At 42.4% G+C, this 23,099-nt stretch overlaps 2 protein-coding genes and 1 long non-coding RNA gene across 6 annotated transcripts; 1 reads left to right on the forward strand and 2 right to left on the reverse strand.

The window, feature by feature from the left end:
• Window positions 1-4,516: 4,516 nt before the first annotated feature.
• LOC129865268 (cysteine-rich with EGF-like domain protein 2) lies at window positions 4,517-10,770 on the reverse strand. Of its 2 annotated transcripts, none has more exons than XM_055937901.1 (10): window positions 10,428-10,770; window positions 9,945-10,027; window positions 9,633-9,743; window positions 9,324-9,415; window positions 9,059-9,235; window positions 8,803-8,901; window positions 8,611-8,694; window positions 8,342-8,437; window positions 5,501-5,597; window positions 4,517-4,928 (listed from the first exon to the last, which is right to left on the reverse strand). In XM_055937901.1, the coding sequence occupies exons 1-10, from the start codon at window positions 10,557-10,559 to the stop codon at window positions 4,919-4,921; spliced, it is 981 nt and encodes a 326-aa protein (XP_055793876.1). In that variant the 5' UTR covers window positions 10,560-10,770; the 3' UTR covers window positions 4,517-4,918. The 2 variants fall into 2 exon arrangements, with proteins under 2 accessions (XP_055793876.1, XP_055793875.1); XM_055937900.1 differs by having other exon boundaries at window positions 5,457-5,597.
• A 198-nt stretch (window positions 10,771-10,968) lies between these two features.
• On the forward strand, window positions 10,969-15,278 carry LOC129865270 (uncharacterized). Of its 3 annotated transcripts, XR_008761345.1 has the most exons (7): window positions 10,969-11,131; window positions 11,374-11,506; window positions 11,717-11,887; window positions 12,827-12,939; window positions 13,175-13,747; window positions 13,885-14,103; window positions 14,534-15,278. It is a non-coding gene; the product is annotated as an uncharacterized LOC129865270 (long non-coding RNA). The 3 variants fall into 3 exon arrangements; XR_008761343.1 differs by lacking the exon at window positions 12,827-12,939; XR_008761344.1 differs by lacking the exon at window positions 12,827-12,939 and having other exon boundaries at window positions 13,934-14,103.
• A 274-nt stretch (window positions 15,279-15,552) lies between these two features.
• On the reverse strand, window positions 15,553-22,005 carry LOC129865269 (zinc finger BED domain-containing protein 4-like). The gene is made up of 2 exons (XM_055937902.1): window positions 21,826-22,005; window positions 15,553-20,351 (listed from the first exon to the last, which is right to left on the reverse strand). Exon 2 carries the CDS (start codon window positions 20,160-20,162, stop codon window positions 16,335-16,337), a length of 3,828 nt encoding a protein of 1,275 aa, XP_055793877.1. The 5' UTR covers window positions 20,163-20,351; window positions 21,826-22,005; the 3' UTR covers window positions 15,553-16,334.
• Window positions 22,006-23,099: the final 1,094 nt, after the last annotated feature.

Here is a 23,099-nt window from a genome sequence, read left to right on the forward strand (position 1 = left end):
AGTCTTGAGAAAATGCTTCAAACATTTCGTACAAATGTCTGAAAGATACTGAAGGCCAGAAAGTAGCTTTTCAAACATCCTCCTATTCCCTCCTAGTGCCTCATGGACTGGATATATCATCTCATAGCTTCCTTGTTCCTGCTCGTCCATGTTTGTCTACATCCTCCATCATTATAAAACATGGCCCAGGCCAACACCACTAAATGCTGAAGCCATGGCACCTCTCTTCTTCGACCAAGCAATGCAGTCGATGTTCATTGACCGCACTGAGCTGAGGCTGGCATGCAGCTCTCGTCTAGTGGAAACCAGACAAAGCCTTCCTGAGAGATGAAAGTCAAAGTCCTTTAATTCCTGAAGTGTGTGTGCTAGAGATCAGAGCGGTGACATACACGTAAACGTGCAAGGGTGTGTGTACACACACACTGGCTCAGAGATCAGAGGGGCAACATCAATCCATCTGACCCGTCTGTCTGCAGTCTCTCAGTAGCGATGCGCAGCAGAAGTGTGTGTGCCAACACCACTCCCTCCAGTCTCCTGAGAAAAATGCTGTTGTCTGCCTGACTCAGGTCTGCATCAGACTGCAGCAGACAGCACTGGTTACATTCAGACTCACTCCTAGGAGCAGAGCACAAGTCTCAAATCAATTTCTATTCCCTGCATAGTGCAATGCTTTTCATCAGAGTAATACATCATATAGTGCACTACTAATGACCAAAGTAAGCAGCTGTGAATAAGTGAAAAGATTATGGATATTCATCATAGGTCTTTTCAATGGCCTTGATGCATCACCCTAATTTAGCTAGAAGGGAGGGTGAGCGACTCAATGACATCATGATGGAAAGGCAGAAGTGTTGGTAGTCCACTGTATAAACACTGTGCTCAGCTGCTGACGGGTGTATATCAGCAGCATTAAGATGACACAGAGCTCCCTGTATCTCAACATTAGGGGTCTGCCATGTTACAGAGGTCACAGGGAGGGCAAGTCAGTCAGCCCAAAAATTAATTCACTTCACACAACAATACTATTTCCCGCAAGCAGCTCCTCTACTCTGCCTCAGGCCACAATACAGGCCCCAGCTGGTTTCTCCTCTACTCAGACTCAGGGTCCATCCCAAAGTCCACCCTAATCCCTATGTAGGGCATTACTTTTGACCAGGGACTATAGGGCAGTAGTGCACTACATAGGGAACAGGGTGTAATTTGGGACACAACCTTACACACATCCAAGGCTTCTGACTATCCATTCTCCAACTGTCTGCATGGCTATAAATTTGTCCAGGCTTCATTGATGGACGGCGGTTTCTCAGTCCAGCAGAGGAAAGAAGCGTGCCACATCAGGCAGTAGCCTAAGCGAAAGGACATGATGCAACTGCTTCACTGCTCTGTAGCGATCCAAACCACAAACCACAGTTGGAGGGGTGAGAGGAGAGGGAAAGACAGGGCACAGGGTTTGAAACCAAAGAGAGAGGAAAGGGGGGAACGAGTATCCTGCATTGCACTTCCGTGGCCCATCATTGACTCTACATCCATGGGCACACTGCCCTCAGAGAAGTGAATTCAGATCATAGCATGACATTCATTAAGGTCAGGCCCATCCAAAACCAGAGTCATCAACATGCCCAACCAGCTGGTCGGCCTACAGTCTCAGACAATTTAATAAGGGGTGATGACACCAGAGATGCATGTAAACGTATCAATGGATGACACCTGTCTTGAACTCATGAAAGCATTTCTGAACGAAAATAAACAATTTCATCATCCCTTGGGAAGTCCGGCTGTACTCCCTGTTCTTGTGGTCACCCTGAGTATAATCAGACCATGTGGACCTCAGCTGGCCTTTATTGGCAGCACAAAACCACAACAGATGTGGAAAAGAGCCTAGCACCCCTTCAACCAACCAACACACACACACACTTACTTTTGTACTTCAGAGGCCATTTGACAGTTCAGGCAGGAATTTACACCACAAAAGGGTTAGAATGCAGGCTAAAAAGAACATCAATGGAGCGTACTAGTTCCTTTTGAAGTGCCTTGGTCTAGGAAAGTCAGCTGCAAAGACTTCCATGTCAATATTCACAGTCTATTGTTTTCGAGCTTGAGAGCAAGAGTGACAGAGAGAGAAATGGTGGAAAAAAGCAAAGGTGAAGGACCACTCATGGCATCACTAAGTCTCCACAGCAACCTGTTGTGACACAAACACATACTTTCCTCACTGACTGCAATACAGTGTTGAGTTGGTGGAGTGTTGCAAGTGCAGCTTTCCTTGTGTTTCAGAGCACTATTAGGGCATCACAAAAACTAAAATCAGCAAAAAAAAGAAACGTCCTCTCAATGTCAACTGGGTTTATTTTCAGCAAACTTAACATGTGTAAATATTTGCATGAACATAACAAGATTCAACAACTGAGACAAACTGAACAAAATTCCACAGCCACATGACTAACAGAAATTTAATAATGTTTCCCTGAACAAAGGGGGGGGTTCAAAATCAAAAGTAAGTCAGTATCTGGTGTGGCCACCAGCTGAATTAGGTACTGCAGTGCATCTCCTCTTCATGGACTGCACCAGATTTTCCAGTTCTTGCTGTGAGATGTTACCCCACTCTTCCACCAAGGAACCTCAAGATCCCGGAAATTTCTGGGGAAAAAGGCCCTAGCCCTCAGCCTCCGATCCAACAGGTCCCAGACGTGCTCAAAGGGATTGAGATCCGGGCTCTTCGCTGGCCATGGCAGAACACTGATATTTCTGTCTTGCAAGAAATCACGCACAGAACGAGCAGTATGGCTGGTGGCATTGTCATGCTGGAGGGTCATGTCAGGATGAGCCTGCAGAAAGGGTACCACATGAGGGAGGAGGATGTCTTCCCTGTAACACACAGCATTGAGATTGCCTGCAATGACTTCAAGCTCAGTCCGATGACGCTGTGACACACCGCCCCCAGACCATGACGGACCCACCACCTCCAAATCGATCCTGCTCCAGAGTACAGGCCTCGGTGTAACGCTCATTCCTTAAACGATAAACGCGAATCCGACCATCATGCTCTTCGTCAGTGAAGAGCACTTTTTGCCAGTCCTGTCTGGTCCAGCAACGGTGGGTTTGTGCCCATAAGCGACATTGTTGCCAGTGATGTCTGGTGAGGACCTGTCTTACAACAGGCCTACAAGCCCTCAGTCCTGCCTCCGAACACTGATGGAGGGATTGTGAGTTCCTGGTGTAACTCTGGCAGTTGTTGTTGCCATCCTGTACCTGTCCCGCAGGTGTGATGTTCAGATGTACCGATCCTGTCCAGGTGTTGTTACACGTGGTCTGCCACTGCGAGGACGATCAGCTGTCCATCCTGTCGCCCTGTAGCGCTGTCTTAGGTGTCTCACAGTACGGATATTGCAATTTACTGTCCTGGCCACATCCGCAGTCCTCATGCCTCCTTGCAGCATGCCTAAGGCACATTCATGCATATGAGCAGGGACCCTGGGCATCTTTCTTTTGGTGTTTTTCCAGAGTCACTAAAGAAGCCTCTTTTAGTGTCCTAAATTGGCATAACGGTGACCTTAATTTTCTACCATCTGTAAGCTGTTAGTGTCTTAATGAACATGCACCTGTGGAACGGCCGCTAACTGTTTATGGTTAATTGAAGAAGCATGGGAAACAGTTTTAAACCTTTACAATTCAAATCTGTGAAGTTATTTGGATTTTTACAAATTATCTTTGAAAGACAGGGTCCTGAAAAAGGTTTCTTTTTTAATTGAGTTTACTACTCCCCCTAACCTATCTATACAAACCTGAATTGCATGTTGTATTCCGTTGTGTGTAAACCTAAAAATAGGGAGATCTTGGCCCATCTTACTTAACAATGGTGACGTAACATCTTGCATCTGGGTGCAAAAAAACAAAGCCATTATGCACACAGATGGGGAATATCATTGAGGTTTCTTGTAAACAAGTCTCATCTCACTTTTGGCACACATTGCTGTTTTGAGCAGATGAAACACTGGAGAAGTACCACAGACAGAGAAGAGGAAATGTGGGCAATAAGTGGTGTGTGTGAGCTGGAGGTTGTGTCTTTTTTTTGTGGAAGGCACCAGCCAGGACAGGTTTCAACCAGCTCCTCATCCAGCGCTAAGGCTGCAAAGACAGTCATAACAACTTACATCATCCCTTGGGGGGGGGGGGGGGGGGGGGGGTGAGAAGCAGATTAGTGGGATATGCTGCCTTTGATCAGGAGCAGACAAATCATCTTTCAGCTGTTAGGATCACACACATTTAACTAGTTGATCCACAAGACATTGCCTAACCTTAAAATACCACCACATTTGATCCATTTCATATCCAACAAAACCAGTACATGTCATTCTGCCGATTCATCCAACTAACAGCGTAATTGAGATATATTGTGTGTGATTAGGGTGCCACTCTGTGTTCAACTTTGAAAACTACAACAGTATTTAAATTTGCATTGACGTCTTAGGCACTTATAATCCAGAAAAATGCATAAAATCAGAGACATGCAGCATAATTTCTGTTCTCAAACTTTATTTGAATAACGTTCAAAATCCTGCATAAATTTAAAAACCAGAAAACACTTGTTGGGTTAACCACAGCAAAAACAAGAACCAGAGTACATAGGGGTTGAATCTTTAATTCTCTCAGCCATTCTGTTGGCTGTCCATCCATGATCGACAGGTATAAATCTGTAGAGTGCAGTATGCATGTCGAGTGTTCAACTGCCATGTAGTCGCAATGCTTTAAAAAGGAGTGGCCTCAAGATATTCTGATGCTGTGAGCTATAGAGGTGTAGTCTCACGGGTGACACCCACCTCATCATTTACTCCAAATGCTCTTCCTGGTTTGTTCCTATTGGTTCATTTCCTGAGGTCAAAGGTCTTCGTGCTCTTCTGGACGTTTCACTGTTTCTGCCTCATTCTCCTCTGAAGGTAACCAAGACAAAACCAACAGCACTTGAAAATAAGAACTGACCAGCACAAGTCCCACACCCCTCAACTCATGTGCTGTACAAGGTAACACAATATCCTTGTGTTTATTTTGTCTTCATGTATAGTGTATGCTGCAAAAGGAATGACCTCATTGAGGACAATGAAGTATCTCTAATTATAACATACATTACACATACTATCCATTAGCTTGCCTGATCACGCACTGCTGTCAAATACAGCGTCAACCAAGAGTCATCTGATACAACTGCATCTGCAGTATTTCGTAGAAAGTATACGGTTACTGTAGTAGTAACTACAGTGTACTTAACCTGCCAAGTCAGTGATTTGATTTGGATTTAATGTCATTCATGGTTGTGGTTGACAAGACTTATTTAGATTGCACAGTTACATAAAAACAATATTTCAATAACACAAGATAACTATACTCAATTAAGGTCCTGTCATCATGTATATATTGCATTTTAAAATCATAAACTAGTCCAGATCTTTATTATTGATTACCTGGCTCTGGTATTTTGACACAGACTCCCTCCTGTTCCTCGTACCTGCTGGCACAGATACAGATGTAGCTTCCTTTGTTGTTCACACACTCCTGGTTCTCCGCAGTACACACAGCATCAGTCTGCTCACACTCGTTCACATCTGAACAGATCAACAATCCAATTGGTTTTCGACACTGTCTGATGACACAATTCTGCCAATTAATATAATTTGTTATATTTAATGAAAGCATTAACTCCTCCCAGTGTACTAATTTCATGACTCAAGATAAATGTATTCAAAATAGCTTCTGAAGTTTTATAATTGTATGTTCGTTAATGGGAAAAAAAGGGTAATTCTTTCCAATTTCCTGAAAAGCTGTTTGACACAAGAGGTTATCAGACAGAGAAGTTTTATAAAGTAATTGTACATCAACAGTTGGCAAAGTACTTGTATAGTAACGAACAGGACCATCCTCAGTGAATGTCAAAAGTGAAACATTAAACAAATGTGAACCTTTTTAGATAAAACACTACTAAATACATTCACATCACCAAATAACTTATTAAAATACACTATTTGAAATGAAGGTCTACAGTAGTCTCCAACAGCACTCTCTTGGGTAGCACCATGACGTAGCCGGAGGACAACTAGCTTCCGTCCTCCTCTTGGTACACCGACTTCAACACAAAACCTAGGAGGCTCATGGTTCTCATCCCATTCCAAAACTTGCACAGTAATTATGACAACTTCTGGAGGCCATCCTCCAACCTATCAGAACTCTTGCAGCATGAACTGACATGTCCATCCAATCAAAAAAATCAAAGAATGAATCTAGTACTGAAAGCATACGCTACAGCTAGCTAGCACTGCATTTAAATGTGGTGGGTTGTTGACTCAGAGAGAGGAAGACAATAGAATAACAGTTTTGAGAAAATGTATTTCTTAAAATTGAGACGAGAAAGCTAGCTATATTTAGTGGTATTTCTTTCATGGTCACTTAGCTAGCGAAATCCTACACTCAAACAGAGAGGGATGCTATTTTAACTAGCTAGCTATCCAACACTGGGACGCTTCCAAGTCAAGGTAAGGTTTTGGTTTTATTAATTTATTGCCACCAGGACCCGCCGGTGCAACTGCTAAACTGCTTACTAACTGTACACTGTACTGCATGATTGCAGCGGGGTCACTAATGTGTTGGTTCTAGTAGCCATGTTGGCAATGACATTAGCTAATATGGTGACAACAATGTAGGCTGTGTGTAGCGGTTATGATATGACAGCTGATGTGTTTTGCACTGAAGTCCACAAAGGAAGGGAAAAGGTGAGGAGGAGAGTACATAGATGCAAGAAGGAATTATTTACACAATGAGCAAAATTTTCATGCTGTTCGTATGTGGCTGCTATGAAAGTGAACTGTGTTTGCGTGTGATCAGGGGTGTATTCATTCTGGCAATTCTGTTGAATTTTTTTTCTTAAACAGAATGGGGATAAACATATCTGAATTTGTCCAATAGAAACTAATTTGCAACTGTTGGACTAATGATTACACCATAGATCAGCTAGATGAAGGCAAGAGTGTGCAAGGCAGTATTGAATGTCACCTTGATTACTTTAATTTCTCTTGACCCGTGTACCTACGTTGTTAACTTTCATTCATAGGCTAGTTTGTAGCAACCTCATGATGGGTATCGTGGAAATTTGAGTATTATGTAGTAGCCTAAAACTATCGATGTTACATTGAGCTGGGTGAATAGAATATGAATGACAGTCATCCAATATGCTGCATTAGAAATTAGGCCATGCTCATGAAACATATAATTGTCCTCCCTCATCTAAAACGTCACCAACCGCCAAGGCATTACAAGCACGTAAATAGGCATTCAACAACATCCATGTCATTCCTTTAAAGCTGCAATATGTAACTTTTTGGGCAACCAACCAAATTCAAATTGACAGATCTACAACTCACATTTCTTTCTCATTGAAACCAAGTCTATGAAACAGTAGATCTGTTCCATGTGTTATTTCTATGCATCCCATTTTTTTGGTTATGAAAAATAAATTTCACAGCAGTTTAGACGGTGCAATGATACTATGCACTTGTTTTGTCAAACTGAAATTAGGCAAACCATTAGAATTTCAGCAACCAGGCAATGGCAGAGCAATGTCTGCATAGCGCATCTTTAGCAAATCTTTAAAGCATAAATGGATATTTAAGCAAAGTATCTGACTGTGACTTAAAACATGGATCTAGGTTTAGCATGTAGAGAAATGTAGGGATAGCATTGCGAGTGGTAATGTACTGTATCGTCCTGCCTTTAAGTTAGTGTCCAGACTATGGACATACCACCATTGTGGACGAGTTACTCTATGTCCAAGACTACTGCCTCTCTTACTGGCCAACAGGGTACACAGACTGGACAACTGACAGTGGCTTATCAGGGAGGGAAAGAAGGAAGGATACAATAATGAAGAAAAGGAAGGAGGTAAGAAAGGAAGATACTTCCTCATTATTCCACCAGGGCCATACTGAAAGTGGGCATTGCAAGATAGAAAAGTGGGAGGATCAACACCAGTGCGTGTGTCAAAATAGCTAATTGGGCAGATTGGTTTCCACAACACTGGAGTGGCTGCTTCCTTGTAGCATTTTCGCTAAGCCAGTAAGGTAAATTAGGAGAACTAACGTGGTACGTTAGGAGAACTAACGTGGTACGTTAGGAGAATGAGGTTAAGGTTAGGAAAGGGGTTAGGCTTAGCTAAAATTCTACAAAGAACGCAGCCACACAAATCTGCCCAACTAGTGGTTACTTTTCAATACACCCACTTGTGTTGATCCTTCCACTTGATTTGCAAAGCCCACTTTCAGACACACTCCACGTATGCAGTTTCCCCCTGACTCCCTACCTGTGCAGGTGCCCTCTGTGTCCTGGTACCCAGGAGAACAGCCCTGGCACTTATCAGGCCCTGCCCCAGTACAGCCTGAACACACCTTTTCACAGCCTGCCAGAGAGGAGAACAGAGGTCAAATGTTAATACTTGTTTAAAGTTTATTACAAATAGCTTAGTCAGTATACATGTTTATATTTTCAGTCCCTAATACAATAGCTGTATCCACCCAACAACATAGTAAATATGGTCCTCTCACTAAGTAGTAGACCACAGTTTTACAGTACCTTTACAGGAGAACGAGCCATCCGTGTTCAGACAGTACTGATCCTCTTTGCAGAGAGGAGGGTCGTTCAAGCACTCGTTCACATCTAGGGTCACACAATGAGAAGGAACAAGAAAAGTGAATCTTGATGTCAAATTCATGACAGGGAAATGACTTATTCTGCCATGAAAATGTATAAAAATGTCTCTCTCACCAAGACAAGTCCCCTCATCATCCTCCCCCCAGCCAGTCTTGCACTTCTCACAGTCCTCATTGGTTAGACCAGTGCAGGTCTTGCAGGAGGTGTGGCACTCTGTAGTGTAGGGAATTGAGTGGGAAAGGTGGTTGAGATACATGCCCTGCTCCAAATAGACACCAAACCTGTCCCCTAGGCACATTGCTTAGATCTGAAAGGACTGGATGTGTAAATCATGGTTAAAATGAACATGCAAACATAATACACCAATTACCTGTGCATAGTGAAAAAGTGTCGTTCCTAATTTCATTGAAGTATCCGTCCATACAGTCCAGACAGAACTCCCCCTTGTAACCATGGTCACAGTTGCACCTGCCGTTACCACCTCGTGTTCCGTCACCGTCACACACCCCGTTGCCATGGCAAGGCCTCTCGGAACCCGCCACACAGGCTGTCAGAAGGAAACAGATGATTCTCATTCACCCATGGCTGGTTGGTATTAGTCAAATAAATGTGGTTTTGGAGGAGTATGTGTTTACCATTGCAATCAGGGCCAAACGTTCCCGTCGAACAGCACACCTTGATGGTATCAACGCAGAACCACTTATACAGATCAGGATGCTTATTTTGCCTGGATTGGAAGAGCGAGATTTCAAAAATCCCAATACACATTTGAATTGTAGCCTGGAAGTTCAGAGATTCCACAAGGACAAAGATAGTGGGGTCTTGAAGTCTGATGTCAATGGCCTATGCTCTAGGAGAAGTAAAAGGTAAGTAAGTAGTAAGGGGTTTTGTGCTAATGAGACATGTGCTGCCCTTTTGTTCTAGCGGAGCAGTCAAGTTCTCACCTCTTGAACCACCAGGTCTCAAAGAGGTCCTCATGCTCCTCTACCATGTGGTTGCAGTCAAAGCTGCTGCTGTCACACAGATTCTCCAGAATCTCAACTAGGCGGATCTCACTGAGGAGAGGGGGAGAAGGCAACAGCCAGAAATCAGCTTCTATTGTGCCACTGGGTCAACAGAGAATACGTGGTCTGGGTCAGCATGACAAATAGGTTTAGCAATCACTGATCAGAGCAAGCAGATATGCGATAAGCACAGCAACAGTCCAGCATTAGGTGGAATAGTGTATTATGACGAGTGGTGTATAGGAATCTTACCTCGTTTCATATTTGGAAAGCGCCCTCTCCTCCCAAGCGGTGTTTCCTCCACCAAAGTTCTGTTTTTTCGTTCGGTCCAATCCCTGTTGGAACAGTAGTGTGAGGATGAAGACTAGCTAACCAGACAGATATTGGCAGTCATTTGATCAACGGTGTAAATGTACAACATCACTGTCTGATAATCTGGGTTTAAAAAGCACACGTTAGCCAGTTATTAGGTCCGACTCCCACATTATAAACTGGTCTAACGTTAATTGACTGACTAGTACAGTGGTGTTATGATGCTCAGTCACATTTCATAGCCTACATCAAGGTTAGATGAGGGCTTGGTTACATGAATGCATTACAAGCACAATACACCATCATTGGTTGTTCACTGGTAAATAAAAGCGCATCAATTGGTTGTGGTTTGATTCAGACCAATTGATAGCACTGCCCAGCTAGCCAAGGCAAATTATACACAGAGGAACATTTCAAACTTACCTTACTGAAGTTATCAGCTATCTGTTTGCAGGTATTACATGAGCTTTTTAAGTTTTTTGCATTGGTGTATTGTGATAGTAAAATAAAAGCTAGGCTACAAAATAGCCACAATAATTGATTGAACGATAGCATTATGGCTAGCTACAGTAGCTGGAAAGCAGTTGAATGACTCGAAGTTTCATATCATAGTTAATGTTACACACTAGACACTTGCCAGCAAGCTTCCTATCCCTAAAACGTGCAGCACAGAGTCTAGACACATATACAACAATTTATTGGAAAATAGCTAGCGATATCTATGCAAAGCGTACGAAAGTAATATTTACATGCCGGTAGAGAAATGAGCTACCTTTTTTTAATTTCAGCTTCAGCCTCTTGGTACGATTGTGGCCTGTCGTGATTTGCCATTTTTCCCATCAATCACTGTGAGTACCAATGATATTCCGCCACGCGTGGGACAAAAGTCTTCTTTCTACCCACGTGGAAAATATGTTGACATTTCAAGATTTGTGCGCATGCGTCAATTTCCAATATACTTTCACGTCATGGCAGAGAAGAGGGCTGCGTCTGGGCAATCACTGTTGTTTTTACTAATTTCGGTGACTCTATTACATTTGTTAATTTGTCCTTTTACAAAAGTTGAAGAGAGTTTCAACTTACAGGCAGTGCATGATATTCTTTATCACAGACTTGATTTTGAAAAGGTGAGACTGAGAACTACACATACATCAGCCAACTAACGGTAGCTAGCTAAATGTTAGCTAATCTTCTTTACACATGTATGGTGCAAATGCTTGTTGACAGTGTTACACTGGATCTTTTTCATCTCTTGATAAAGATTTATGCAACATTACATGCCCGTATATTTTTTTGTGCCCACCCAAACAATGACAAATGCCAGAAATCCATTGCTGATGTTGACAGTATCTTACCAATTTCTCACCAGTATGACCACCATGATTTCCCTGGTGTGGTGTCATGGACATTCCTTGGACCTGTATTCTTATCAACGGTCTGCTCCCCACTAATCTACCTGCTGTCACTACTGGAGGCTTCCAAATTCTACACACAACTGATGGGTATGTCTTGCTGCTATTATATGATATCCATATACCCCAGTGCAATGGAGCAGACCTGGGTCCAATAGATTTTTCACTTTTGGGACTACTCAATTGTTTCCATAGTGCCAGACAAACTAAATCAAGAATGTCTTGATATGTAAATGACAGGCCTTTCACAAATCAGTCCACTTACTCAAATGTATTGATGTGTACCTTTTTGCTGTCCAGGCGAGGTTGCCTGGGAGTGTGTGTGACGTTAGCTCTATGGCGCATGCAGAGGGAGGTTCGGAGGCAGTTTGGGTCGACAGTTGCGGGACTATTCTCTCACCTGCGCCTCACAGTTCCATCTCATGTTCTACAGCACGAGACCCCTCCCCAATGTATTTGCACTGCCAATAGGTAAGAGACACTGATATATTGTAGACATGATTGTAGTATAAAACTATCTTGGATGAAAATCTAATATACATAAATTGTACTGAAAAAATTAAAAATCTAAATACTGTTGGAGACAAGCCTCATGTAGGATTAAAATCTATAATAAAAATGTCCACCAATGTGTTAAAAGTACTACAGGAAATAATATACATATTTTTTTCAGATAATGTCCATAACATCTGCGGTAATAGTGGAATGATAGTGTTTCACAGTATTACTTACCCGCAGTGTTGTGATTGGCTGTGATATTCGACTATTGATTTCTCCTGCCTTGGCATTGTACGTAGTGATCTTAGGCTTGTGTGTGGCTGCTCAGCCATGGAAACCCATTTCATGAAGCTCCCGAAAATATAGTTGTTGTGGAGATGTTGCCTCCAGAGGCAGTTGGGAACTTGGTAGTGAGGACAGACGATTTTTACGTGCTTCAGCACGGTCTCGTTCTGTGAGCTTGTGTGGCCTACCACTTCGCGGCTGAGCTGTTCGTTGCTCCTAGATGTTTCCACTTCACAATAACAGCATTTACAGTTGACCGGGGTAACTTTAGCATGGCAGAAATTTGATGAACTGACTTGTTGGAAAGGTGGCATGTTATGACGGTACCACATTAAAATCAGTGAGCTCTTCAGTAAGGGAAATTCTACTGCCAATATTTGTCTATGGAGATTGCATGACTGTGTGCTCAATTGTATACCCGTCAGCAACGTGTGTGGGTGTCCACAAACTTTTGTAGATGTAGTGTATTTTAGGAGTCTTTTCTTCCAGCAGTTTCTCTGATGGTAATCTTCTGCAGTTAAAGGTCTGTTATGTTTTCTCCCTAGTCCTGTTGGCATTCACTGCATGGATGGGGCAGAGGTACGGGTCTTTCCTATGTCTCTCTACTTTTGTCATCATCGTGTTTAGATCAGAACTGTCTCTCTACCTGGGTCTGATGCTGCTCATGTCATTACTGAGCAGAAGGCTAGGGATCCTTCAACTGCTCTACTATGCCATTCCTGCAGGTGCTCTTTCACTAGGTAAATCTGTTATCAGAAAGACTAATTCTGGTTCTGGATAACTACAGGGTGTGCAGGCTTTTTCTCCAGCCCAGCACTAACACACCTGGCTAAGCTATAGTAGTTAGATGAGTCCGGTGTGCTGTAGCTTGCCTGGAACAAATGCATACGTATCCTGTAGTTTTTCAAGATTATAAGTGTTATAAATATATAAGCTCTTTTAGATGAACGTCTAATTTTGTCTCCTCTCTTTCAGCTTTGACTGTCGGCATTGACTCATTCTTCTGGAATAAGCTGATTTGGCCCAAGGGCCAGGTACTCTGGTACAACACCATCCTGAACAAGAGCTCCAACTGGGGAATATCCTTCACTTCACTCAATGCCTGTTATAAACTCATAACAATGTTCACAAAGTCAACTAATTAAATAATTCAACACAGCTTTAGACACCTGCTTTTCCTTGATCGATTCTGAGTTAGTATAAACGTTTGTGATAATATTATGAAAGTAAAGGGTTAATTTTCCACTCATCACGGAGAGCCCACTTTTGACCTGAAAACAACAACTTGCTACCTTTCCCTTTCCTTGACTTTCTCCCCCAGTAAACCGCCCCCTTTCTGTGGTACTTCTACTCTGCTCTGCCCCGTGCTCTGGGCTGCGCAGTGCTGTTCGTCCCCTTAGGCCTGCTGGACAGACGGACACGCACCCTGCTGCTGCCTACTGTAGGATTTATCCTGCTTTACTCGTTCCTGCCCCATAAGGAGCTACGCATTATCCTCTACACCTTCCCTGTGCTGAATATAGTGGCCGCACGGGGCTGCTCCTTAATGTAAGGAGAAAAAGGCTGTTATTGGCATGATTGTTGTCTGTTCAGGGAGGTCAATTTAGTATAATGTTGCAAAAATATGATTATTTTGACATTTTTGGCCTTCAGGATGTTGGAGTCACAGTTCAATTGTCTTTCAGGGGACATGTGGAATGGACCTTAAAAAAAGTATGATTCTTGGTCCTACAGTCTGAACAAATACCACAAATCTTGGATGTATAAACTTGGCTCCTTAATCGTGGTTGGCCAGTTGGTGACAAATGCTGCATACTCCAGCATATCTCTGTACGTGTCCCATCACAACTACCCTGGAGGCCGGGGGGTGCAGGTACTGCATAAACTAGTACCATCTACATCAGGTAAGAGCAGTGAAGTAGTAGAGGGTAAATGCACGTCAAGGCTGTTTACACACCTTTCTTATTTTGAGCGAGTGTTTAACCACCTTTTGTGGAAAATGTATTAAAAGTATAGTAGGGAGCATCAATTTACTCGCTGTTATCAGCATTTAACCACTATCACTTGACCTGGTAAGAGGTTATACATTTTTTTGTTATATCATATCAGTTATCAAATCAGACAGTGAGGAAAATGTCATGGTTGGTTGTCCATTGCTTCTCCTCAGATGTCTCTGTTCATATTGATGTATTTGCTGCCCAAACTGGAGTGTCACATTTTTTAGAACTGAACAGAAACTGGAGGCTAGTTTGACTGGGTATTCTATTCTGGAATATAACTGTTTCCAACTTTCTAAAGGCATTCTAAGGATTCAGCTTTGTGTTCTATTGTCAGGTATGACAAGAGAGAAGACATTGGCCCTGGACACCCTGATATGAAGACATACTCCCATGTTCTGATGGAGGCCAATGGCACCCACATAGCACTACTCAGACGCCCACGGGCCTTTGGCCTTCATCCAAGGTTACAGCAACATAACGTTGAATGCCTTTCTTCAGTATAAACCTGGGAGACAAACTGGTGTTGCTAGAAAGAGTACCTGACCCTCCCAGTTGAACTGAGGAAAGTGATGTAGTTTTTCAGGATTTGGTATTTTATGACCATATTGTAAATAACTAAAACTAAATTGCAGTGTATAGAGTTCTGTTTTCAATCACTCTTTTGGGATATAAGTTGGTTGGAACCAGATATTGGTAGGATACACTGATAGGATCACCTGCTTTGTCATTTACATATAAAAAATAAAATAAAGTCTGGCTAGGCTAGCTTAGATCTCCATTCACATGCAAAGTGTATACAGGCCTTTCATTACTTCAACTGAAAATGATCCATATCCTCCAATTTTACTCCACCAAACCAGGTAACTGGTTTAATGTCTAACACTTCCTCCAAACGAAGTGGTCAGATAACCCCAGTGCAATAACTGCCATCCTTCAAAACAGTGTTTTTTTTATCTGAAATAAGTTCAAAGAACTCATTATGCTAGTTCTCCATTTAATGTTTTGTATGTATTTATAGTTTCCTATATGAACAAAACCGCTCATTGTGAGCTTTGGAATAAAACTGAAGAGGAAATGTTTGTTGACTTACAAGGAAGTACTTGTGCCACTTGAGGCAATATTATATGCTTTGAGACCACTTTTCAGAAAGGTTACATTTAAATGTTGCAAATAGACATTCCCTGGTGAGTGTTCTCCCTACTAAACATGACATCACACTAAGTGAAACTGGCAGATAGTGCCTTAACTTTTCTAGTAAGAACATATTTTCTGTTGCCAAACAGTTTGCTAGTGTCCCCTACCAAACATGGCAATTTTTGTACACAAACCATAAAAATAAACAGGAACAAAGGATTACATAAGAAACCTTTTATTTACAAATAACCACAATTTGCATGGTTCCAGTCTGAATGCTTCCACATTTATGAAATTAAGTTCAACAATCATAACAAATGTACAGTACATTTTACTTGACAACCCATAATTTAATCCCTTGAAAATAAATGTAATTGTGCTAAAGACATATCAAACAAATTGCTTCTGAAAAAAATACAGCAATCTTGCATAATATTAAAATATTTCAGCAAGTTAAAAAAAAGCAATTTCTAAATTGACAGTACCATGAGCCACATTCATAATGAAATAAATAACAAACTTAACATCTTTCAGTCACAGCATTTATTTTTGGGCAATGTGTTCATTTAGAAGAAGAAAAAAAACAGCATCTTGTTTCTAATATTTTAAGCCATTTAAATTGAAAGACTTGATTTGCGCATCAAAGTATTTACAGCATTTTGACCTGAATTAGTTTTGGATAAGGCACAAGGAGAGAGAAGACAAAATTAAGACACAGGAACAAATATTCACAACCCCTACCGCTAAATGCACCCCTCCCTCCCTGACACTTTTCACTGAGGCTCTGACTGATGCAAGTTCTAAAGTGTTGACAGTAGTACACAAAATGCAATTAAGAATAACTTCATTAACAATTCCAAATGTGCTCATGTTTTGAAAATGAAGCTCAGTGTATTGTCTATTCTCCTTTAGTTACCCCTGAATCTAAAAAGTTACCCCTGTCATTTCACAGTTCTATGAATTGGACCTTGCTAAGGAGCCTCATAAGCAATGTTTTTAAATCAGTGCTGATAATAAATTAAGGGTAGGTTGACCTTTAGAAAGAGAAGCCCCTCCATGTTTTCTAGTAATGGCATGGGCTGATTCAGAGCGCAGTTCACACTGGCTGTGCTGAACAGAATCTCTGCTGGGACAATGCTGGGAGGGCAGCCCACGTAGCGGACAGCGACCTTGGCAAGGTCAGGCCACAGTAACTTCTTCAGGTTCCAGTAGTCCAGTGGATCACAGCTTTGATCAAGTATGTCCTCCTCCAAGTATTCCAGCACTGCCAGCTCTGACGATTTTGGCTTGTCCTCCTGTTTTATCTTGTGTCTGATGTCATCCATGAGCGCCCAGAGGTTGTCCTTGTTTGGGGGAGAACCGCTTGATGAAACTGGGACCTCTCCACCACATCCGTTGGATAGTGAAGGCTTTATCTCAATTGAGGTAGAAAGGGACACCTGAAGTTCACTGATGAGGTCTTGTTTGCATTGCTCCGCCTCTTCCTCTGTGAACAAGGAAGTCTTGTACCGCGGGTCCAGCATTGTCGCCCAAGTGTACCTGGGGTCGTGTAGGGTCGACGACATCCTGCTCACCATCGCTTCCTTCAGAGACTTGAGCATGTTGTCGATGCCCATCGTCTCGTCAAAGAGCATGTCTATCTTCCGGTTGAGGATGTGGATCAGTGGTATGACTTGACCCAAAGTGGCAGTGCGATTACTCATCTCCCTGCAGGCCACTTCGAAGGGCTTCAACGCATTGCATACCGACTGCATCACTTCCCACTGGTCGCAACTGATCATTTCCCTGAAGTTGCACTCTATTGACATCTCGTCAACCGCTTTCTTTTGTTCCACCAGACGTTCAAGCATGAAGAAGGATGTCCTCCATTTTGAGGGAACGTCCTGTATGAGGCAATTTTCAGGTAGCTGGTAAACCTTCTGCAGTTCTGCCAACTTCTCCTTTGCTTTGTCTGAGCGATACACGCGCTCGCAGATCTTCCGAGCATTGCTTAGAAGGTTCTGGACCATCCTCTGACTCTTTATGGCTTCGTTCACAATTAGATCTATGGTGTGGCCAAAGCACTGCACGATGACATGGTCGTTGTCCTCCAGGACGTTTGCAATAGTATTGTTGTCGGTTACAGTGAATCCTTTCTTCAGCCCTAAGGAGCTGATCCAGGTGTCCCAGAAGTATTCGAGCTGCTTCTGTATATTGAGCGTGTCATGGTCACAGTCTACCTGTGACACACTGAGGAGAGCGGAGCAGTGAAAGTCCTCGCCCTGAGGTCTAACACATGATTCGTATGAAACCCAGTGGGCAGTAAGAGTCAGAAATTCCCGAGTCTGGCTAGTGACCCAGATGCTTGTTGTAAAATGGACAATACCACTCTCAGCCTCTTTCAGGTGTGTGAGAACAACCTCCTTCACCCTCTCATACATGTCTGGTATGGCAGTGCTGGTGAAATACGAAGAGGAGGGTAGAGAATATTGGGGTTGAAGATACTCCAGTAATCGGTTCAAACCAGTGTTCTCTACTAAGGCTGATGGCTGAAGATCCAGTGCAAGCATTTCGGCAACGAGTTTGGTGATTATTTTGGCAACCGGCTGGTATTCATCAAATCTTTCACAGTTTTCATCATACACAGAAGTGTCCATGAGTTCGTGTTTAACGTGAATTTCAGCAGACGGCACATCACCTGAGATAGTACTGTTACGTTCAAGAACATTTCCATGAAATCTCTGCATGTGCCTGAATAAACAACTAGTTCCGAGGTTTGTCGTCTTTTTGCCCCGACTTATTGTGCGGCTACAGTGCAAACAAACCACCTTAGTGGGATCAGAAGGGGAAATAGAAAAATGATTCCACAACTTTGATGTCTTTTTACTGAACACAGAGTTGTGTGGCCTTTTCTCTTTGGCAGGGCTGTTAGTCAGTTTGGCTGGAACAGCCTCAGCAGCAGAGAGAGTAGCGTAGGGATGAGGTGAGGAGTCCTTATCATTTGTGCTTTTTTGGTTTTTGAGGACATCAGGGTGCCTTCTCATTAGATGCCTCATCAAACAGCTGGTTCCGAAGTCTCCCCGTTTCCCCCGGCTGATGACACAGGGGCAGTATCGGCAGAGGGCTTTAAGCTGATCCACTGGAGAGACGATGAAATGGTGCCACACTTCGGATTTCACACGTTTCATGATTTTTTTATTTTGTTGGAAAATTGAACTCGCCGGATCCTCTTTCAGGCCTGAGCCCTCTAGAGATAGATCACACAGTGAGGGAGGTAAAGGAACATCCTCATCTTTAAGTCCAAAGCAGAGATTGAGGGAGGAATCCTGTTCTGATTGGTTTATTGTGTCATCAGACTCATCCTTCACATCCATGCTTTCATCTTCGTTATGGGGCATTTCGTCAGATATTGTTTCTGGGGAGGATGGAGCAAAAGGGGATTCTTTTTTAATCTCCATTAATGAGTCCTGATGCAGCTGAGAGCGAGACAATAGTGTTGGTGGGTTTGTATATGGTGGTGGAATGTTCGAGCCCTGTCCATTTTCTTCAATGACAATTTCTCTGTGGGCTCTCCACATATGGCGAATCAGACAGCTTGTGCCCAGGTCCTTTCCATTTTTACCCCTGCTAAATTCATTCATGCAGTGTATGCATACTGCTTTGGAACTGTCAGCAGGGGACAGGTAGAAATGCTTCCACACAGCTGATCTTCTACGAGAACTTGAGTTTTTGGGAGTTGCAGCGAGGCGCTCACACCCACCTCCATCCATCGCTTCTTCATGGTTGTTGTTGGAATGTGAGGATGAGACTGTGCCAGTGTCGTTTTTGGCACCCTTTTCGAGTTTTGGTAACACTTCTTTGGATGATGATATGTCAGAGCCCTCTGCTGAAGAGGTGGACGGTGAAGAGTTCTTTCGTGAGGCAGGAGTAGTAATGCTAGCTGCCAGGCTTCCGTTATTTGATGAATTTGAGGGGGGTATTACAGATGAGGCAACTGAAGCAGTCAGAGTATTTGAGGAGAGGTCACCATCTTGTAAAAGCACAGTGGGGTGAGCCCTTCGTACGTGCCTCATTAAACAACTTGTACTGAGGTCCTTCTCGTTCTTACCTCGACTGAACTCTTTCATACAGTACATACAGATTGCTTTGGTACTATCGCGTGGAGATATGCAGAAATGGTTCCAGGCAGGGGATTTCTTCCTGGGATTAGCGTTAGTGGGACTTCTCATGGATGACAATAGGCTTTGAGTGACAGCATCCATCGCAACATCATAAAGAGTGCTTGTGTACCCACTAAGCATACTACTGTAATCATCTGTATTGTCATCTGTATCGTCTCTAGTAACAAAGGGGCCTACAGAACTATCATACGATAACCTTTCATCCTCTTGGGTCCCCTTCATACTGTTTGGATCCTCCTCTTCCTCATTATGTTCAGATGTGCCATTTTCTATCTTGACCTCAGTGTTTAGATTTAGGATTTTGTTTGAAATGGCTGGAGAAGTAGGCCTAAGAGAGTCCTCTTTATCACATACCTCTTCTGCTTCATTGACAGACTCATTAATTGTTAATTGTCCATCAACCTGAGAAATAGATAAATTGTCTGGTTCCTCCTCGTGAATAGAAGCCACGGGGGAAGAGTCTTTAGCCCGTGTTTTAGACAGACAAACGTTTTTTGCGTCTGCAGTGTCATGGGGGGTGATGCTGTATGATTTAAACACGTAGCCATCTTGCCCCTCAATTTTTAGACATGTTCCTTTTGCCTCTCTTTTCTTGTTTTCTATGCCATTAGTTTCTGAGTCTACTACATCTTCTTCACTCTTAAGAGAGAGGTCTTCCTCTCCATCCATGTTAGCCAACCAAAGTTCTGGGAGAAAATCAAATTTTCTTATCTAATGCAGCTTGCCAAAAGTTAATGAGTGTGAGCATTTCTCACGCCAACGTTTCAGTCTTTGTCCAGATCAGAACGAGCAAGCTTGTAGTCCATTTTCTCTATTTACGAAAGTGTCAAGAGAAGTTTCCACCTTTTCTAGTAGTATCTGGAATGAGAGAGAAATTCAATAAAACATTTGATATTTCAGCAAATAAAAACAAGTTGACAGACTAGAAACTGTTTATAGCATGTCAGGCTGCAATCCAAAGGTCCTCACATTACCCCTAAAACAGATGTTTTAGGTTATATTATATATTAGCCATGCTTAGCAGTATGACAGTGTAGAGTTCTACCTGAATTAATTGCACCCACCTGGTGTCCCAGGTCTAAATTAGTCCCTGATTAGAGGAACAAAAACAAAAAGCAGTGTAACTGGCTCCGAGGTCCAGAGTGATACTAGCCTACCATTGTTTAGGTGGTATCCCACAAATATCCCACCCCCGTATTGGTGCGCATTGCTTCCAGCAATGGCTAACTTGGATCCTTTAAGCCCAATCTATGACAAAATGTAAAGTCTAGCATTCATTAGTGACATTTTATCAATATTCAAAGTAGGTATGTTGATAATTTAATGTAATTAAGTGATGGGAGTATAATTTCCCAATTTATGATTGAAAAATAGCCTAGAACACAACACATTGTTATTGGTTATCAAATTAATAAACGGTTTCATGGTTGCCACAGTAAGTAAACCTTTTATTAGCAACAATGTCTTTAATTTGCCTAAAAATTAAACTGCTTATTTACACAGGAATATTGAGTGTTCTATAAAATAAACAACCCAGAACAAGAGACAAATGGGTAATTGATCGTTATTCATGCAAGCAGCCAGTAAGCTACCAGCAAACCACAACGAATGTTGTGTTTCACCAAGACTGTAGCAACCATAGACATAATCCGATCGGATCATAATTATGTCTGGAATCTAGACAAAACAACTAGAGTGGTATCATACTCCTTTTTCTAACTAGAACGTTATCCAACTGCTAACGAGCTAGTTAGCTTGACAGCTAGCTAGCTACAGGAGCCTTATTTCCTGATACATCGTTAGTTGGCTGGCTAGTACTTTTCCGGGTAGCGTTAGCTAACGAGCAACATCCAGGATTAAGGTGTGACACATTGATTTGCTTTAAAATAGTGGCTATTTCACTCAATTTATATTTGGAGCCAATTGAGGTAATGCTAACCCTAGATAGCCAGCCAAGTTAATAGCAATGCCAGTGTCTGAGGCTAGCTAGGTTAGCTACACAAAAAAACATGCACGCACACACACCACACCGTATGCGTTTCTAAAACAGAAATCGGAAACCATAACTTCACAAACCGACTATCCTTTCAACTACATATATGAAGCAGCCTGTGTATTAACTGGCAACAGCGTCCGATACAGTACGGAACCTGGTCGTGCCAGCTAGCTAGGCCACACTGGGCATAACCTGTCTGGTGAGACAGAACCAGATCCTTCCCTGGTAATGGAACAGAAGAACCACAGACCAACCGAATCAGCCCAGCACATTACTCACGACGTTATTTTAACAAAGAGACCCCCTAGAAATCACAGACCAAGATACTATACATACCTTGAAATCTTAGTGTATAATTCACTGGCTTTCTGTAACTAAACAGTTAAATACGACACATTTGATTGATCCATAGGGGGATTTACTTCGTTGCTTTGTCTCCTAGCAGTTCACATTCAGTTGAAGCAGGTCCACACAGCGTCGGACGGAAGAAACACGCTTTATGACGTCACTGGGTTGAAGGGTTTTCCAATATGGCGACAGGGACAATAAAAAAACACTCAAAATTCGTCGATAAAGCGACATTTCTTAATAGATCGATACGTGCATACTACTTCTTGACAGACGTTATGATGTATTATTGGCATTGTTTGCATATACCGTCGCCAATACAGGGACAATAATCAATTTTCCCAACGGTGTTGTTTCTTTTTCTCCTGTTATTACTGCTCTTAAATTTTAACCTTACCAACGGGGTTTCTTGACCTGAAGTGTCTCTCCCAGGGGCACTGAAATCATCACGGGTGGGCATATGCTTTACACAACAAAACTCGACACATTTATGAACATATTTGACTTGTCTTATTTCTAGAAGCACAGGCATAACACATTGTTATGAAAGTTTTGTTGTATAATAGTCATTGTTCACTAATCACTGCTGAGAACAATGAATGTGAACTCTAAATGCTACTATATGTGGAGTGAGTCTAAATTTAGACAGTCTGTCTCAACCAGCATGAAACACACATTAAATGGGAATTTGAATGTTAATACAGACTGAATTTAGAGCAAATTACTAGGCTGCATGTATGTAAATCCTCATGCATGCTTTGAGGCTTCACAGGACAGGGGGCAGATGGGGCCAAAGATGGTGAATAGTTTACTCTGGCCACTTGTGAACACATTTGAAAGGTTCCTGTCTGTGTAAGTGGGCTTTCCCTCTCTCGCGTGAGCATGCTTTCCCGCATGAGCTCATGGTTCCTCCGTAATATCTGCCATGCTCACGCGAGAGAGGCAACATCTGGCTCAGAGATATTTTTGTTATTTTATTAGGATCACAATTAGCTGTAGCGAAAGCAGCAGCTACTTTTCCTGAGATCCACATGAAACGTTCTGTCCTTGACAAGAACTGCTCAAGGACAGAACAACATATATTTAAAAACAGCACACACAGCCTACATATCAATACATACACACAAAATATATAGGTAAAATAGGGAAGAGGCATTGTGCTGTGAGGTGTTGCTTTATCTGTTTTTTTTTTTAAACCAGGTTTGCTGTTCATTTGAGCAATATGAGATGGAAGGGAGTTCAATGCAATAATGGCTCTATAT

This window comes from Salvelinus fontinalis, chromosome 11 (genome assembly GCF_029448725.1).
Source record: "Salvelinus fontinalis isolate EN_2023a chromosome 11, ASM2944872v1, whole genome shotgun sequence".
NCBI classification, from domain to species: Eukaryota; Metazoa; Chordata; class Actinopteri; order Salmoniformes; family Salmonidae; genus Salvelinus; species Salvelinus fontinalis.